The 20,871-nt window shown below is 41.7% G+C and overlaps 1 protein-coding gene across 1 annotated transcript in view; it reads right to left on the bottom strand.

The window, feature by feature from the left end:
* The window catches only part of LOC126470880 (mitogen-activated protein kinase kinase kinase 1-like), a 177,329-nt gene that overhangs the window by 121,339 nt on the left and 35,119 nt on the right, over nucleotides 1–20,871 (bottom strand). The window contains exons 5-6 of the mRNA XM_050098902.1: nucleotides 4,935–4,994; nucleotides 683–784 (exon numbers count right to left, since the gene is read on the bottom strand). Of these exons, the coding sequence (XP_049954859.1) occupies nucleotides 683–784; nucleotides 4,935–4,994 (162 nt within the window). The remainder of the gene's footprint in view (nucleotides 1–682; nucleotides 785–4,934; nucleotides 4,995–20,871) is intronic.

Genomic DNA, 20,871 nt, shown 5'->3' with positions numbered 1-20,871 from the left:
CGTTCGTCCTCTGTTAGAATATTGCTGTGCGGTGTGGGATCCTTACCAGGTGGGATTGACGGAGGACATCGAAAGGGTGCAAAAAAGGGCAGCTCGTTTTGTATTATCACGTAGTAGGGGAGAGAGTGTGGCAGATATGATACGCGAATTGGGATGGAAGTCATTACAGCAAAGACGTTTTTCGTCGCGGCGAGATCTATTTACAAAATTTCAGTCACCAACTTTCTCTTCCGAATGCGAAAATATTTTGTTGAGCCCAACCTACATAGGTAGGAATGATCATCAAAATAAAATAAGAGAAATCAGAGCTCGAACAGAAAGGTTTAGGTGTTCGTTTTTCCCGCGCGCTGTTCGGGAGTGGAATGGTAGAGAGATAGTATGATTGTGGTTCGACGAACCCTCTGCCAAGCACTTAAATGTGAATTGCAGAGTAGTCATGTAGATGTAGATGTAGATGTAGAAATGTCGGTATCCAGTAACTGGAAAACTAATTGTTGTTAACTAATATGGCTGCTAAGTAATAACTTCCATTGTTTCAGAAACATAACAAATACTCTATCAATTTACACACAATCTAACTATTGACTGAGGAAAAGTTGAATGCACTGTGAAATTCTGGTGAGTTATATTATTGTATTCAGCCATTTTAACAATTACTAAAGGTCTCTTTGTGATCACAGACCGGTGCTCGAAGACTCGGAGACAGCTGGTGGAGAGAACTGTATCGCCACCTCACAGGTGGAGTTTGATAGTGCTTTGATTCTGCTGCTGTAGGGCCTGGGATCTGAAACGATATACTGCATGTTAAATTCACATCAGAAAAATGAAACAAATGTCCTGTTTAAAACAAACACACACACACACACACACACACACACACACACACACACACACACACACACACACGACTACTACCTCCGGCCACTCCGGCCAGACTGCAACAGAAATGCATTGAGTAGGAGCAACAATCTGGGGCAGGACAGGAAAGGGGAAGGTATGGCAGTGTACAGATGCAGGAAGAGGAATTGGCACTGCAGGGTAGAGCATGTAGGAATTAGAGGTGGCAGGACAGAGCTGACCGACACAGCATCGGAAGGCTGTAGGGGAGGGAGATGAGGGAGAAAAAAACAGGGAGCAGGAAGGAGAGGAGTAGAGAAGGGTAAAAGACCAGTGGATACACCAGCAGAGACCAGTGCAGAATGAGGGTGAAGGGAGGCGAATCATGAGGAGATGATAGAACAGAGGCGGCAGAAACATTTGGATGGAGGGTGTTGGGGCAGTAGGTTACCATAGGCTGAGCTTGGGGTGATTTAGGAAACTGAGAATGTGTTGTAAGGAAAACTCCCAGCTGTGCAGTTCAGCAAAAGTCGGTGGTGGAGGTGAGGGTTCACATGGCCTAGGTTGTGAAGCTCCATCCAGCCACCTCTAGTCCCCAACACTCTGCCAGGCAGCACTCATTCCTCTTCCCTCACCCATACCCTGCTAACCCTTCCCCTTCCCTGCTCCAATTCAGACTGTTACTCCTGCTCAATGCAATTCTGTTGTGGATTGGCTGGAAGTAGCGGTTGTGTGTGTGAGGTGTGCTTCCTTGTGTGAATGTGTGTGCACTTCTCTTTTCTGAAGAAGGCTTTGGCTGAAAGTTTATTTGTAACAATCTTTTCATCATGCCTGCCTTCAGTTCAACATGTCATTTTTACACAAGTAGCAATCCATCCCTTTCATAGTATTGTTGACATTCCAACCTGAACTTTCCATTGTTTAACTTATCTGAAAGCATTTCAGCTTTCACACAACAATAACTTTTCTTATGCAAATGCACTGAAACAAAGTACATCCTGTCACTACCCTGCATATATATATATTACATCTGTATGTCGTCCAATTTCAGTATACAAAACTGAGCATGTTAGACCTTGAAACTTCCTGGCAGATTAAAACTGTGTGCCGGGCCGAGACTTGAACTCGGGACCTTTGCTTTTAGCAGGCAAGTGCTCTACCAGCTGAGCAACCCAAGCACGACTCACGCTCCGCCCTAACAGCTTTACTTCTGCCAGTACCTCGTTTCCTACCTTCCAAACTTTACAGAAGCTCTCCTTAGACCTTGTCACTAACATTAAAAGTAAAAAACATGTCTAATGACAAAGTAAACACACTATTAGTATACATCAGTGTTCAATTAAACATTCAACTATGGAATAGGTTTTGTCCAGAATAAGTGATTTCATATAACATTTAAAATTTGCTTAGTTATCTGTCAGACATTTTATATTGTTGGGAAAATGATCAAAAACTTTTGAGACTGCTCAGTAAGCTCCTTTCTGGTCCACTGCAACCTTTAGAAATGAGGAATGAAGTTTTTTTTAATATGTGGTTTTTTACAGTCATCTTCAGATCTTACACTGATGACTGCTAGTGATTTTTCTGATGTTTCAACTGAGCGAGTGGCTAGCATTGTAAAAGATTCACAATTCAATTCTGTTCATGGCAAGCCTAGCCACTTGTGTTGATGATGTATTAGAAAATCCACTAAATAACCACTGGTCAAAGAACTCAAGATGAGCCACAAACTGTGGAACCCTCAGCTGAACTGTACTAAGTAAATTGTTAATAAAGTGTGACAACACTCGTGAGTATACTACTTTCTCAGATAGGTTAGAGAAAGTTTGTCAGCTATGAAACTGGACAATAATTATTACTTTTCCTGTCACCCAACTTCTAAAGAAGGTTAACACTGGCATATTTTTATCTGCCTGGAAAATTTTTCTGCGCCACATGCATTATATCATTACAGAAACAACACATTTTCAGAATGTTGTTCAAAATTTCATCAGCACCATCTACATCTAGATCATACTCCGCAAGCCACCTAATGGTGTTTGGCAGAGGGTACTTTTGGTACCACTATCTTTTCCCTTCAACTCTGTTCCACTCGTGAACAGTGTGTGGGAAGAATGATTATCTGTAAGCCTCTGTATTGACTCTAATTTCTCGAAATTTTCTCCTCACGGTCAATGCGCAAGATGCATGTGGGGGGAAGTAATATGTTGTCTGACTCCTCCTGAAAAGTGCTGTCCCAAAATTTCAATAGTAAATCTCTCTGTGATGCACAACGCCTCTCTTGCAACGTTTGCCAGTGGAGTTTGTTTAGCATCTCCTTTACGCCTTCTCGCCAGCTAAGCAATCCCGTGACAAAACGTGCCGCTCTTTGTTGGATCTTCTGTATCTCCTCTATCAGTCCTGCCTGATAGGGATCCCAGACAGATGAATAGTACTCAAGGATCAGGTGAACAAGTGCCTTATAAGCCACTTCTTTCGTGGATGATTTACAGTTCCTTAAGATTCTTCTGATGGACCTGAGTCTGGTGTCTGCTTTTCCCACTATCTGTTTTATATGGTCATTCCACTTAAGGTCACTCTGGATAGTTACGCCTAGATATTTTATGTCAGACGCTGTCTCCAGCTGTTTGTCATCAATAGTGCAGCTGTAGAGCAGTGGATTTCTTTTCCTATGTATGCGCAATATATTACATTTATTTACGTTCAGGGTCAACTGCCAGGGCATGCACCAATCATCAATTCTCTGCAGGTTGTTCTGCAAATTCTTACTATCTTTGCTACTTCGGTATAGACAACTGCATCAGCTGCGAATAGCCTTAAAGAGCATCCGACACATTCTACTAGTTCATTTATATATTGTAAACAGCAATGGTCCTATCATACTTCCCTCTGGTACTCCGGATATTACCTTTATATCTGTCAGTTTAGTTCTGTTAAGAGCAATGTGTTGAGTTCTATCTGCAAGAAAGTCTTGAATCCAATCACAGGTCTGCTCTGATACTCCGTAAGCTCATACTTTTTTCATTAAACGGCAATGCGGGATGGTGTCAAATGCCTTACTGAAATCAAGGAATATGGCATCAACCTGACCGCTGTTGTCCACTGTGCTGTGGATCTCATGAAAGAACAGAGCGAGCTGAGTTTCGCAGGATCTCTGTTTGTGGAATCCATGTTGATTTTTATAGAGGAGATGTTCATTTTCCAACAACGTCATCATTTTTTAGCATAAAACATGTACCATAATTCTGCAACAGATTGACGTCAATGTTACAGGTCTATAGTTGTCATACAGCCTTTCTTGAAAACAGGAATGAACTGCGCTTTTTTCCTAGTCATTAGGTACCTTTCGTTGCTCAAGTGATCTATGATAAATTACTGCTAGAAGGGGAGCAAGTTCTTTTGCTTAATCTTTATAGAATCTTATAGGTATCTCAACTGGTCCTGAAGCCTTTCCACTACTAAGCGATTGTAGCTGCTTTTCAATTCCGCGATCAGTTATCTCAATATCTGCCATTTCGATGTTTGTACAACGATTGAAAGAAGGGACAATGTTATGATCTTCTGCAGTGAAACAACTTCACAAGACCGAATTCAGTATTTCGACCTTCTCTCTGTTATCTTCCATTTCGGTGCCAGTGTGGTCGCTGAGAGAATGAACCATATGAGTTTTCAAGAACTTTTATAGCTGCATTAATTTCAGTAAAGGAGGTTAGTGCTACTGTAAGTGGATTAAATTTCTGCAGAATGAACTTCAATCCCCTTGCTTCTTCAAGTGAACTATCTGACATGATTTCTGCCACTTTGTGAATCATGTCGTAGTATAGTCCTTCAGTTTCACTGTGGTATTATTTTATGCACTGGCTGGTCATCTTATCTCTTTAACATTGGTGTCTCAAGTGACAACTGTAAGAAATATATTTCTTTACTGAAAAAATAGCTAGCCACAGTATCAAGAAAGACACAAAACATGTACAAATGTATGCATGTTTGTCTCCACACACACACACACACACACACACACACACACACACACACATTGTGAATATAGTTTTATTATGTCTTCATTTCATTGAGAATGTATAACAGATTCCACTTACATCAGTATGTGGCAGTGTTTCTGGAGACGACTTCACTTTTGATGAGGAATGTTTTGTTACCTGAAATGAAACATATTTTCTTTTACCATTTGCAAAATACAATTTTTACACACACACACACACACACACACACACACACACACACACAGTTTAATAACATGTTTCGACAAACGCAGAGACTTAGAGTGACATCACCTGAATTTAAAAAGGAAATTACTCTCAGCAACACATAACGTCTACATTTTAATTTCAAGTAGTTGTCACAATTATCTACACAAAACAGACATAAAAGTCACATATTATTGACAGAAATACACTCTCTTGCTAAACCATCTACTCTGAATTATACAATTTCTATTCTGCATATTTAAGTAAGTGGACTTATTTCACCTGAAGTAGAGACAAGAATGACGTGAGCCTTTATGGAAAAAGTATGAAATATTACATATTAGGGTTCAACACCACATCAATAACAAGGTCATTAGAGATGGATCAAAAACTTGAAATGGGGAAGAGATGGAGAACTAAATCAGCAATTTCAACGGAAACATTCCAGCATCTGCTTCAAGAAACTTATGGAAACAACACAAAACCTAAATCAGGATGTCCAGATGGAGATTTGAACTGCTGTCCTCTTGTATAAATTCCAATGCTTAACCACCACACCACTACACTGTTTCACTGATAAGGGTGTAGAAAGAAAAAATAAGGTCAGTTGACCCTTGTACTTCACCAGAGTCTCTAAATTAGAGCACAAAGTCAATCTAAGCCCAGGCCATTACGATCCCTTGTAAGTAAATAATTGGCACAGTATGGAACACAATGACTATTCATTCACTCAGAATATTCTGCTCAGTGACAGCAGCAAATAAATAAATTATAACATTAGGATTATGCTGGAATCCACAGAGTCACTGATTTACAAAACACAACTCATGATTGTGTTTGTGCCACTCGACAACATCTTATACATGATGAGTTTAGAGTTTTGAATGCACTCCATAGAGCTTTATCTCATTTGGTGAATTTTGTTACCAAAGTAGTACACGAAACACTCTGGACACTGTCCTGCTCTGAAGGCAAAATATTGTAGATAATATCTTAACTTACAAACAGAGTATGTTTTGTACGGTTCCCTTCTTCCAAATGAAAAAATAAAGTTTAAATATAAAACTTTTTAATCTATATGAGGGGCACTATTTTTGTAAAAACACAGTTTTCATTCTGCATATGTGAAAGTTTTACAGTGTGTAGATGCATCCTTCTTCAAACTTAGTTCAACCTGTTCTCGTGAGTGGGGCTGTCACAGCATGTCTTCAAGACAGCTGCTACACTTTACATTCATCAGAAGCAACTTCTTGTCATAGAATTCCAGTGCTGTGAAAATGAGACAGTCGGAAACATTCACAAGAGGCTGAGAAAGGTGTATGAAGATGCTGCTGTCGATCGTAGTACAGTTAGTCGGTGGGCAAGCAGGTTACGTGATGAAAGCGGGCACGACAATATTGAGGATTGTCCTTGCAGCGGGTATACAGGCGCTGGTTCCAAGATGGCGTAAGGCAGTTGAGAGGAATGGAAATTATGTGGAGAAAAGAAAATATTCTTCCTAAGGGATGTATCTACACACTGTAAAACTTTCGAACATGTAGAATAAAAGATGGATTTTTTTAAAAAAATAGTGTGCATTTCTTTTGGAGTGACCCTCGTATACATCCACCAGTTTCGTCAAAAACTCACCAAACAGATAATTTCACTCCATTGACTGATTTACACAACCCAGAGTTTTGGGTTCTTACCAAATTGGATAATTAGGACTAATCACAGAGGGACTTTTTTTGGCACTTTCTTTTGGCTGGATTCCCTTACTGATATATTTTCTGATATAAATATGATAACAAAAGTTCTGGCAGAATGTAAATAATTTAGCAGTAAAGGAGGCAACTCATCAAACAGTGGAAGTGTTGAGTTGTCAACAGGCACACAAAAAGGAATGAAAGCTTTGCTAACTTTCACATGAATCTTTCACTGAGTGCGCGCATACATGCACAAGTGCATGCATGTGCGAACCCCCCCCCCCCCCCCCCCCCAAGCACGCGCGCGCACACACACACACACACACACACACACACACACACACACACACACACACACACACACACTCTGTACAGGCTGAACACTGAACACACAAAGCCAGAACTGCAATTCCGCAAGCAGACTGGGGTGACGGGTTGTTTTGTATTGTCTTGGGTTGCGTGAGTAGAGGGAGAAAGGAGGTATGAGGCAGGAGGGAGGGTTGCGTAAGGTTGGCTGATACAGAGTGGCGGCAGGTATGCAGGATAGAAATGCAGGAGGGAGAGTCAGCAGACGCACAGGATAGGAATGCAACACACAGGAACTGGAGTCAGTACGCTTGTGAAGGACTGGATTGGGAAGTGGTACAGTAGAGTGTCAGGGGAGACTGTTGGGAAGAGAATGAAATCAGTTAGCAGAGACTGAGGTCAAGAGGATTATAGGAATGAAGGATGTGTTCTTTCTAAAGACAACTCCCATCTACATAGTTCAGAAACTCTGGTGTTGGGGGAAAGGATCCACATGGCATGGGTTCTGAAGCACCTATTGAACTCTAGCAGGTTGCAGCAGCTGGTTTCATCACTGGGTGGTCAACTCTGCTCTTGACCACAGTTTGGCAGTGGCCATTCATTCTGGTGGACAGCTGGTTGGTGGTCATGCCTACATAAAATACTGTGAAGCAACTGAAGCAGAACTAGTGTATGACATGGCTGTTTTCACAGATAGCCCTGCCTCTGATGAGATAGGGTAAGTGTGTGACAGGACTAGAGTAGGATGTGTTGGGTTGATGAATCCTGTCCGCAGCTCGTGGTCGTGCGGTAGCGTTCTCGCTTCCCACGCCCGGGTTCCCGGGTTCGATTCCCGGCGGGGTCAGGGGTTTTCTCTGCCTCGTGATGACTGGGTGTTGTGTGATGTCCTTAGGTTTAAGTAGTTCTAGGGGACTTATGACCATAGATGTCGAGTCTCATAGTGTTCAGAGCCATTTGAACCATTTTTTTGATGAATCCACACCTGCACCTACATGTATACCGTATTGTGTGTGACGCACGGTACTTTGTACCACTACTAGTCATTTCCTTTCCTGTTCTACTTGCAAATAGACTGAGGGAAAAATGACTGTATATATGCCTCTGTACAAGCCCTAATCTCTCTTATCTTATCTTTGTGGACCTATGCGAAACATACGTTGGGAGCAGTAGAATCGTTCTGCAGTCAGTCTCAAATGCTGGTTCCCTAAATTTTCTCAATAGTGCTCCTCGAAAAGAATGTTGCCTTACCTCCAGTGATTCCAATTTGAGTTCCCAAAGTATCATAGGGGGGTCACTGAGGGGTGTGTGTGTGTGGGGGGGGGGGGGGGGGTGAATTCAGGGGCAAAATTCTGGGATGGGCCTATGGATCTGAGTAGGACTTATGTTGGACTTTGGGATGGGAAAACTATGGCAGATATAGTATGAGTCAGACATGGAGGATGATTTAATCAGGGTCTGTCTTGAGGTTGCAGATGGCTTTTCTTTCTTCTGTTTGGAGGTTCCTGTTCTTGAGAAGGGACCTGGGAAAGAATGGTGAGGCCAAGTTGGAGGTAAGGTACTCTAGGATTGTAACCAGGAGATCCCCAGGTGGTAGAAGGGGAGTGTCTTGGTTGGCTGGTGGTACGAACTCAGAGGTGCAAGGTTCAGAGCAAGGAAGTGTATCCACTGTATGGATGGGAAGAGGAAGAGTAGGTCTCTGATAAGTCCAGCATGGGTGAACTTGGGTGTAGGACTGAACGTAAGCCCTTTGGATAGTACTGAAACTACTGTGTGATGTAGGTTTTTGGTAGATAATTTGATAACACTGTTTCGAGTTTCATGGAATGTTAGAAGGAAGTTCTATAGGATGTGCCAGATGGGAAAAGTCAGCAGTGTAGGACCCAGGTGCTATACGGGGTTGATGAATAGATTTACTAGGGTTAAGATAGCTGTTGACAGGTAGTGATGCTCAGAGGTAGGAGTAGGATATTAATAAATTGGATGATTTTTGGAGGTGGTGTCTGGACTGCTCTTCCATGTGTTGGAGGTGCTGGAGTTTTGATTTGGGAAATATGGTTACGAAGTTGGGATTGCACAGTAACAGTATCTCATGGAGGAGTAGACGTGGTTCAGGGATTCCTATACCACAAAGATTTGTTTCTGTACTACCAGGTTTGTAAGGAATAGGGACTGGCAGAATCTGAAAATTTCCAGGTTGTTGTGAAAGAAGGAACGAGAGCCAGAGAAGGAGATTTTTATGTTTAGGTCATCAGGGGGGGAGGGGGGGGGGGGATTTTCTTTGGCTCAGGCAGCATTTAAGAAACAGATTATGGGACTAAGTTGGCTAAGTATAAGGATAGTTTTCTGAACCGATGCCTTTCTGAACTCCCACCTCTTCTCTCGCTATACCCACACCACCCGACACAACCCTGTCACCAGTCTACCTGCTAAATTGCAGCCACCAGCACAATGTAACTGCAAAGGTGAGAAGAAAGGGTGGGGGGGAAGACATTTACGCACAAATATGTACATGTTATCTAGCTCATTAAAGGTCCCATTCTAAAGCTAGCAAAGTCTTCATTCCTTTTTGTGTGTCTGTCGACAACTTAGTGCTTCCACTTTGAGCAAGTTGCCTCCTTTACTTCTACAATTATTTGTAATACCTTTCTCTATTTTTTGTTTCCCATAATTTCTTCAAAATAGTTGCACTATTACAGTTTAATGTTCATCCAGTATTTTATTTACACCAACAGTATGGCATCATATGGTGACAGGAAGGGCATCTGGCCACCTATTAAATTAACATGCCACATCTGATTAACCAGCAGACCCCGCAAATCAGGATTAATGCTTGGAAAGAGAGAGAGAGAGAGAGAGAGAGAGAGAGAGAGAGAGAGAGAGAGAGAGAGAGAGAGAGAGAGAGAGAGAGAGAGAGTATGGCATCATACAACTTTGATCTCAGTATAAGTAGCTATAAAAAACTCAGGTCTAACAAAATATATCTAAATCTAGAAAGTGGAATGCACATATTCTGTGCATAATAACAATGCACTTCTACTTTCTGAGTGTGACTACTGTAGATAATACGACAGTGTACCCAAAGCATCATGAGAATCTGATGAGAGCAGATTGCTCAATCTGGGCTGCTAAGCAGTGGATCATCAAAAGTGAACTGACAACACAAAACAACAAGGAAAGAGGCAAGTGTAGACAGGATGGCTGATAAATTGATAAACAAAGACCAACAAGCAACCCAAAGAGAAAAAACCAGAAATGTAGAGAAGCCTAGATCAATAACCAGCAGTGTACTACCACAATAAGATGATAGCGAAGTGAATACACAGTTTCCCTCTGTGTCATATAGCAGTCATACTTATACCACCCATGTGAGTGCTGGGTGGCTGGTGTTGTGGCCCATGATGCCATCGCAGGTGACACCTAGCACTTGATGGCTATTGCTGCTCCATCTAGCAGCCAAGTCCAGCTCCGTGTTTTCGGAAGTGCTTTCAAAATCAACAGGTTGGGATGATCTGAAAAGAGCATCTTTGGTCACAAGTGGCCTGGATGGTGTTTTGGTAGGTGTGCTGGGAGTGTATTTAGTGTCTCGGTACTTAAGCTCGCTGGCTGGACGGTGGAACTGTGAATGTTTGATGATGTGCTGGGTAGTGGTACGTGGGCATTGTTGGCCAAGACTGCAGAGGCTGCATGGACATCCCAATCTCCTTATCTGTGGCTATTGATATTCCTGCTGGTTGTCTTGGGCACAGGTTGTACAGGTCGTATCTGTGCAATTGTGGGACTGGTAATTGGGGTTGCGGGGAAAAAGGGGGGGGGGGGGGGGGATGGGACATTCTGGTTCTTGGTGTAACACTGGTGGTGGTGTCAGAATGAATGGATAAAACTGGTTTGTATGGCGGTGCTCCAACCACTTTGATGTGTCAACTGAGGTGATATATCATCCACGGGTGTCAACCACTACTTCTGGTGTCCATGTGTTTTTTGTTAATTATGAACGTGCCCAAAATTGCTGTTGTTGATGAGTGTCACCCTGAGTTCTGAGCCTGGGGTTCCTGGAGTTGCGGGATGAGGAGATGGAGGAGCTCTGCTGCGCTAAGGTCCTAGATAGATGCGGTCCTATATGTGCTTGGGAAAACTGTGAACTCTGTTGTTACTGCTGTTGTTGTTAGTGGTTGTCCCATTGCTTTCAACATTTGCAGCTTCCTTGAACCCTGCTTTGACATTGGAAGATGAATAGAATGGGAGGCTAACAACTTGCTTTATTCTGTTTGAAGTGCTGAATTATTTGAAAGCAATTGCCATGAACTGGGACTCATTGTCAGACACTATAGTTCGGGGAAGCCCTCCAATCACTAGAATCTGTAGTAGTGTGATTATTGTGGCTTTGGTTGTGATGGATATCACACTTACCACTTTGGAGTAAGAATCCCCCAATGGCAGCCATATACAGCCAAGAAATGTGCCTACAAAGTTCAGACAGATGCCTTCCCAAGGTTGGCACGGTCGTGGACCAGGAGACAAAAGATTTTGGTGCCAGTAAGCATGTTATCTCACAAGAGCTTTCACCCATGACATTCCTAAGTGCCCACAACAAAAGTAATCGTGGAACCCGTGGTCTTAATGTGGGCAGCATGACAACACTGTGCATACCTTCCACTGTGTTTGTTATTGGAACATCATTAATGACTGCTAGACAGGGGTAGATGTGAGGCAAGGTTTGGATTTTTATTCTTGAAAATGCATATGGGCCACCAGTGGAGCATGTAGCACATGACTTATCACAGGATCAAGTTCTGGTGTATGTCTGCAATGATTCAAGCTGCTTCTATGGGAAATTCTTTCAAGGTCTGTCTCTTTTCAACATGTATGTGGAAACATAAGACTTCCTGCTGGTCAAAGGCCAGGTCTCTGCCTCCGGGAAGGCACAATAGAGCATTTCCATTGGTGTGTTCAAGCATATTTAATTGTATGAGTGTAAGAGCTTAGGGAAATGCCCAACATTGGAGGCATTGTGCTGTTCATTCTATAAGACTGGAGTCTGACCTTAATAATGCCTTAATAAAGAAAGCAGTTTATCGTCCCTGATTAATGTGAACTTTGTCCCAAATAGCAATACATGGAACTTCTTAAATGTTAACACAATTGCTAATGTATCTTTCCTCATTTGAGAGTAGTTCTTCTGGCTGAGCATCAGCATTTTTAAAGCACAAGCATTGGGTTGTTTGGTACTATCATCATTTCTATGTGCCAGCACAGCACCAACGTCACATGGAGGCGATTTTGTGGCTAGAACCAGTGGGATGTTGTTGTGGTCTTCAGTCCTGAGACTGGTTTGATGCAGCTCTCCATGCTACTCTATCCTGTGCAAGCTTCTTCATCTCCCAGTACCTACTGCAACCTACATCCTTCTGAATCTGTTTGGTGTATTCATCTCTTGGTCTCCCTCTACGATTTTTACCCTCCATGCTGCCCTCCAATACTACCATTAGTTATATGATCTACCCATCTAGTCTTCAGCATTCTTCTGTAGCACCACATTTCGAAAGCTTCTATTCTCTTCTTGTCCAAACTAGTTATCGTCCATGTTTCACTTCCATACATGGCTATACTCCATACAAATACTTTCAGAAACAACTTCCTGACACTTAAAACTATACTCGATGTTAACAAATTTCTCTTCTTCAGAAACGCTTTCCTTGTCATTGTCAGTCTACATTTGATATCCTCTCTACTTCGACCATCATCAGTTATTTTGCTCCTCAAATAGCAAAACTCCTTTACTACTTTAAGTGTCTCATTTCCTAATCTAATTCCCTCGGCATCACCTGACTTAATTCGACTACATTCCATTATTCTCGTTTTGCTTTTGTTGATGTTCATCTTATACCCTCCTTTCAAGACACTGTCCATTCCGTTCAACTGCTCTTCCAAGTCCTTTGCTGTCTCTGACAGAATTACAATGTCATCGGCGAACCTCAAAGTTTTTATTTCTTCTCCATGGATTTTAATACCTACTCTGAATTTTTCTTTTGTTTCCTTCACTGCTTGCTCAGTATACAGATTGAATAACATCAGGGATAGGCTACAACCCTGTCTCACTCCCTTCCCAACCACTGCTTCCCTTTCATGCCCCTCGACTCTTATAACTGCCATCTGGGTTCTGTACAAATTGTAAATAGCCTTTCGCTCCCTGTATTTTACCCATGCCACCTTCAGAATTTGAAAGAGAGTATTCCAGTAAACATTGTCAAAAGCTTTCTCTAAGTCTACAAATGCTAGAAACGTAGGTTTGCCTTTCCTTAATCTAGTTTCTAAGATAAGTCGTAGGGTCAGTATTGCCTCACGTGGTCCAATATTTCTACGGAATCCAAACTGATCTTCCCCGAGGTCGGCTTCTACCAGTTTTTCCATTCGTCTGTAAAGAATTCGCGTTAGTATTTTGCATCCGTGACTTATTAAACTGATAGTTCGATAATCTTCACATCTGTCAGCACCTGCTTTCTTTGGGATTGGAATTATTATTTCTTCTTGAAGTCTGAGGGTATTTTGCCTGTCTCATACATCTTGCTCACCAGATGGTAGAGTTTTGTCAGGACTGGCTCTCCCAAGGCCGTCAGTAGTTCTAATGGAATGTTGTCTACTCCCGGGGCCTTTTTGACTCAGGTCTTTCAGTGCTCTGTCAAACTCTTCACGCAGTATCATATCTCCCATTTCATCTTCCATTTCCATAATATTGTCCTCAAGTACATTGCCCTTGTATAGACCCTCTATGTACTCCTTCCACCTTTCTGCTTTCCCTTCTTTGCTTAGAACTGGGTTTCCATCTGAGCTCTTGATATTCATACAAGTGGTTCTCTTTTCTCCAAAGGTATCTTTAATTTTCCTGTAGGCAGTATCTATCTTACCCCTAGTGTGATAAGCCTCTACATCCTTACATTTGTCCTCTAGCCATCCCTGCTTAGCTATTTTGCACTTCCTGTCGATCTCATTTTTGAGGCGTTTGTATTCCTTTTTGCCTGCTTCATTTACTGCATTTTTATATTTTCTCCGTTCATCAATTAAATTCAATATTTCTTCTGTTACCCAAGGATTTCTACTAGCCCTCATCTTTTTACCTACTGCATTCACTACTTCATCTCTCAAAGCTGCCCATTCTTCTTCTTCTGTATTTCTTTCCCCCATTCCTGTCAATTGTTCCCTTATGCTCTCCCTGAAACTCTCTACAACCTCTGGTTTAGTCAGTTTATCCAGGTCCCATCTCCTTAAATTCCCACCTTTTTGCAGTTTCTTCAGTTTTAATCTACAGTTCATAACCAATATATTGTGGTCAGAGTCCACATCTGCCCCTGGAAATGTCTTACAATTTAAAATCTGGTTCCTAAATCTCCGTCTTACCATTATATAATCTATCTGAAACCTGTCAGTATCTCCAGGCTTCTTCCATGTATACAACCTTCTTTTATGATTCTTGAACCAAGTGTTAGCTATGATTAAGTTGTGCTCTGTGCAAAATTCCATCAGGTGGCTTCCTCTTTCATTTCTTAGCCCCAATCCATATTCACCTATTACATTTCCTTCTCTTCCTTTTCCTACTACCGAATTCCAGTCACCCATGACTATTAAATTTTCGGCTTCCTTCACTATCTGAATAATTTCTTTTATTTCATCATACATTTCTTCAATTTCTTCGTCATCTGCAGAGCTAGTTGGCATATAAACTTGTACTACTGTAGTAGGCGTGGGCTTCGTGTCTATCTTGGCCACAATAATGCGTTCACTATGCTGTTTGTATTAGCTTACCCGCACTCCTATTTTTTTATTCATTATTAAACCAACTGCTGCATTACCCCTATTTGATTTTGTATTTATAACCCTGTATTCACCTGACCAAAAGTCTTGTTCCTCCTGCCACTGAACTTCACTAACTCCCACTATATCTAACTTCAACCTATCCATTTCCCTTTTTAAATTTTCTAACCTATCTGCCCGATTAAGGGATCTGACATTCCACGCTACGAGCCGTAGAACGCCAGTTTTCTTCCTCCTGGTAACAACGTCCTCCTGAGTAGTCCCCGCCTGGAGATCCGAATGGGGGACTATTTTACCTCCGGAATATTTTACCCAAGAGGACGCCATCATCATTTAACCATCATGCATGCCCTCGGGAAAAATTACGGCTGTAGTTTCCCCTTGCTTTCAGCCATGGGTATGATTGTGAAAATGGCGTAAGGCAGGGCACTGAATGCAGCATATGCTTAAACTGCACGAAAGTGCACACACAGGCTAATTGTTCACTGGTACTGCACACCCTTTTTTCGCAGCTGGTTCACTGGCTGTGTGACATGGGCCACTTGTGGGATAAACTCTGAATCAGTTTCCTGTTTCTTGTCTAGCAGGGCAGTGCGATTATGCATGTTTCTTGAGTTAGTTATATTAGTTACTAATATCTTTCTATTCATACATTTAGCGATGTAATGTGGTACATGAGCTTACATCATAAGATAAGTGTGCTTAACACAAAGAGAGATTATTTACAGAGTAGAGAGTTTGGTCATTTCTGATGTGATTATTGGTCACATTAAAAACATAGCACAAGAGGAAGTTTTAGGTAACACTGCAAGTTCCTATCAAAAAGCTGCACTATCTATACAAAAGTCAACTTTGCTACAATAGGATGCTCAGAAAGTAATGTCAAAATAAACTACATGGTTTGTTGGAACGCCAAGGACTAAAGCTAAGAACTGTGCCCAAAAACTCATTGTTATAGATAGGTTTGATTAATTGTTAATTGAACAAATGATGGAGGACGTTTATTTTAATTAAGAAATAATGCCAACATTATAGAAACTGCTTGTTGCTGTAATACAAAAAATTCGCTTTCCTTGGTAGATAGATGTTTTGCACAAGATACTGGATAAAATGAGGTTTTGCTGAAAGAAACCTGAAAGCAAACAAGAGATTCTGATAGAGTGAATGAATATATAATTGACTGGCGATAAAGTTACTTGAGGTATATCAGTTCTCTCTAAATGAATCCTCTCTATAATCTTGTGATTTGAAAGAAGGCAATCACATTCTGTACTCCATACAGTGCCAACCCATTTATAAGGGGGGAAAAAAAACACACACACTGCCTGGAAGTGTCTGTACACTACATTGGCACTGAGTTAAAAGGCCAGTATAATCTTGACGTAGCTGGGAGACAGTGTGGGGAGTCATCTGCTCACTATTCAGTTTGCTGAAAGTTACACAGGATATTTGGCACTGCTTGTTAAATGATATTCACTAATTATTTTTTTTCTCATACTGATAAGACTCATTTCTTGACTAATTTGTTTACAGCAACGGTGTCCACATTTGGATGAATACCTGGGTGTGGTTGTAACTTTGATTAAATTTGGCATGGCATTTTTACACAATTTAATACAATTATTTAATATGCTTTTTCAATGATTGTGTGTTACATGTGACGATTTTAGACTTTTATGCTCTAGTGATCTATTGCTTACATTATTCTGAGTTTTGGTACAGTAATTTATTTTGATAGTTTTAAATCCTTTTGAGGTTGTTTGTTTCCAGGTATTTACACATTTCCCTTAATAATGTCTTTGAATTTAGAATCACAAGCACTTCAGAAATAAAAGCAACAATACAAATTTGTTTCGTTGCTTATTTAGTTTTGCGACACACAACTACTGCACATTTACGAATGGGAACCTAGCACTGCCAGTTCTCACTGTGTTCCCACTTCTGTTGCACTGTCTAAAGCATCACACCAGCCTGTCCTCAGTGAGACAGTGGAATACTAGATTTGGGAGACTTTTAGCTTTGCACACCTTACAACGTGTGATGAAAATAGTCAAAAGAGGGGTAGAAAACAGCTGCACACTCCTAGGAAACTTACAAAAAGTGTGATGTGTCAATATTATCCGCAGCCAGTCGCAAGAATTCACGCGTTCCTCGATGGAATATTTTGAGACAGAGAGGGATGTAGGAGCGCCTCTTGTTCCTTTGGATAAAGTGGTGAAGTAGTGACTCTAGAAATCAGTGAATGATCATTTTGACACCAATTTGCAATGACAACTTCGTGAAAGAAGAATCACCTAACTCATCTAAATTGGTGACACCTGGGAAGAAGAGATGCTTCAAGAAGAGGGTTATAAAACTTGACTCTTTTTCAGGAAAAGAGGAAAATGAACCCTCCATTAAATGTTGCATTTGCAAATTTATTTCAGTCATTTCTCATTCATGTTGTGAGACTAAGGAATATTGTTCAGCCAGCTCCCATCATCTCCTTGTCATAAGTTAGACTGCATTTTAAATATATTTCTTTTTGTGCAGACACTCAGATATTATTTCAACGTGTGTAAAACACGGTTTTCAGAGGGTTATATATAGGAAACTAAATGCAATATGAAAATTTTAGAGGATTCATTGCAGATCAAGGTATTTTAGAAATGAAAAAAGTAAATAAACAAAATAAAATAAAAAAATAAATAAACAAAATAAAATAAAAATAAACAAAATAAAATAAAAAATAAACAAAATAAAATAAAAAAATAAAAAAGTACTGCTATGAGAGCAATAGTTCTTGAGTTATGACATGGTAAGTCTTAAGTTGTTTAGAACCAGGAAAACTTAATATGTTTGAAAAAAGTAATGGAACTCTTGCCCGAATTAAAATTTAAATTACAAACAGTTTTTTGACATGCTGAGGGACACTATAGAGATATTACATCATATGTGAATTTGAGATTTTTTTACTGGGGTTTTGTCAGGGACAGACTTCAAAGTGAATTTCTATCGCTGGAGAGAGTGATGCACTGTGGTGACTGCCTGCAGACAGTACTTGATGTAACAATGCTGCAACTTTAGATCTTAAATGTCAGGTGCCAAGTAATTTAAAGTAGACTATGCAATATCTGTGTTTACCCGGTTTAACTCTAATTTTTGGTCTTTGTATCTGAGAATGTACCTCAGCATATAACTGCATGGTTTCTTAATTTAGCAGTATTATAGACATTACTGACTTCTTTTGCTTTTTCTATCAAACTGAGATTTATTAATGCTTCAGATTTATCATTTCAACAGCTGCTCATTTTCACAAATGGGCTCATTCTACAAGCACCCATATAATAGCTTATAACTACACTGCTTTCATTTACCTTTGGTATCTTTTGTGTTGTAGACCAGACTTAACACAAGGTCTACTTTACAAAATGTCTTACCTTCTTTCTATACCACCGTAATTTACTTAATAAAGTCACATGATTTGAACCTAGGCACTGTGTAATATAGAAATACACTCCTGGAAATTGAAATAAGAACACCGTGAATTCATTGCCCCAGGAAGGGGAAACTTTATTGACACATTCCTGGGGTCAGATACATCACATGATCACACTGACAGAACCACAGGCACATAGACACAGGCAACAGAGCATGCACAATGTCGGCACTAGTACAGTGTATATCCACCTTTCGCAGCAATGCAGGCTGCTATTCTCCCATGGAGACGATCGTAGAGATGCTGGATGTAGTCCTGTGGAACGGCTTGCCATGCCATTTCCACCTGGCGCCTCAGTTGGACCAGCGTTCGTGCTGGACGTGCAGACCGCGTGAGACGACGCTTCATCCAGTCCCAAACATGCTCAATGGGGGACAGATCCGGAGATCTTGCTGGCCAGGGTAGTTGACTTACACCTTCTAGAGCACGTTGGGTGGCACGGGATACATGCGGACGTGCATTGTCCTGTTGGAACAGCAAGTTCCCTTGCCGGTCTAGGAATGGTAGAACGATGGGTTCGATGACGGTTTGGATGTACCGTGCACTATTCAGTGTCCCCTCGACGATCACCAGTGGTGTACGGCCAGTGTAGGAGATCGCTCCCCACACCATGATGCCGGGTGTTGGCCCTGTGTGCCTCGGTCGTATGCAGTCCTGATTGTGGTGCTCACCTGCACGGCGCCAAACACGCATACGACCATCATTGGCACCAAGGCAGAAGCGACTCTCATCGCTGAAGACGACACGTCTCCATTCGTCCCTCCATTCACGCCTGTCGCGACACCACTGGAGGCGGGCTGCACGATGTTGGGGCGTGAGCGGAAGACGGCCTAACGGTGTGCGGGACCATAGCCCAGCTTCATGGAGACTGTTGCGAATGGTCCTCGCCGATACCCCAGGAGCAACAGTGTCCCTAATTTGCTGGGAAGTGGCGGTGCGGTCCCCTACGGCACTGCGTAGGATCCTACGGTCTTGGCGTGCATCCGTGCGTCGCTGCGGTCCGGTCCCAGGTCGACGGGCACGTGCACCTTCCGCCGACCACTGGCGACAACATCGATGTACTGTGGAGACCTCACGCCCCACGTGTTGAGCAATTCGGCGGTACGTCCACCCGGCCTCCCGCATGCCCACTATACGCCCTCGCTCAAAGTCCGTCAACTGCACATACGGTTCACGTCCACGCTGTCGCGGCATGCTACCAGTGTTAAAGACTGCGATGGAGCTCCGTATGCCACGGCAAACTGGCTGACACTGACGGCGGCGGTGCACAAATGCTGCGCAGCTAGCGCCATTCGACGGCCAACACCGCGGTTCCTGGTGTGTCCGCTGTGCCGTGCGTGTGATCATTGCTTCTACAGCCCTCTCGCAGTGTCCGGAGCAAGTATGGTGGGTCTGACACACCGGTGTCAATGTGTTCTTTTTTCCATTTCCAGGAGTGTATATACCAAACACAGATTTTCAACCAATAGTAACTGCTGAGGTGTGTGTAAGTGATCTGTGTGAAAACCACACAACTACTCATTGCTCCTTCATGTAACGTTAATTTTTTTCTATAAATCTTTCTTCTGCTATTTAAGAATAATTTCATTTGTTACTGAAAAGTGCGTAAAATATTATTTCTCAGCCTCAAGTGATAAGTGTTTGGAAGAGCTGTTATCTAATAGGATTTTATGGGCAGGTACTACTGTGAGCGAGAATATCACTAAATTTCACAATTTTTAGATTATTTTTGTAGGAGATACACACTTTAAAACTTGCTATGAGTTAAATATAGACACAATTACACAGAAACAGGGTTTTCAGTGGTTATATATAGGAAACGAAATGCTATGAGAACATAGTTTTTTTGGCCCAATAGGCAGCTGTGCCATGGAAATGTGATGCAAGGGTCAGTGTCTTGGAGAATTTCCACAAGCCCATTGGCTAGATGGGTTGGTTTTTGTTAGTGTGACTGAACTTAATTGGAGAGGATACTTACAACACAAACTGAATGTTGTGGTCCAAACATGCTAGCCTCTTTTACACATTAGAGATTTTTCTTTATTAATACTGTTTCAAAAGTGTAGCAGTGCCAAGTAGTGACAAGGGTCTGCTAACAAACATCTGTGCAAGATTTTGCAAAATTTATCTTGCATACTGCACATCAATGGGAGCATGGATATTCCAGCAATGGCCATGAGTTAAACTTTGTACGATGCCATAGCATCTCTGGGGAGGAATTAAGGCAACATTTGGTACACCAGGTTTGACTCTGATGGTGGGTTTATTTTCATTTTAATTTTATTTTTGCAGCCAAAATTATGCTAAAACCACATATACAAGGGTCGTCCACAAAGTAAGTGCTGTTTCTATTTCTATCAGCGGCAGCACTACGATCGCAGTTCTGAGCATGTGTGGCAGTTACTCTGACTCAAGGAGAAAACATGTATGCCATTTTCAGATCGCTGCTGCCAACATATGCTTTGTAGTGATTCTTTATAATGTCAGCCATAATTGAAAATGTTGCCGTGTGTGAAATCAGATCTGATTCATTTTCTAAATGCAAAGAATGTTA

Source organism: Schistocerca serialis, chromosome 3 (assembly GCF_023864345.2).
Source record: "Schistocerca serialis cubense isolate TAMUIC-IGC-003099 chromosome 3, iqSchSeri2.2, whole genome shotgun sequence".
In the NCBI taxonomy this organism is placed as follows: domain Eukaryota; kingdom Metazoa; phylum Arthropoda; class Insecta; order Orthoptera; family Acrididae; genus Schistocerca; species Schistocerca serialis.
This window is presented reverse-complemented; position numbering and strand designations above follow the sequence as displayed.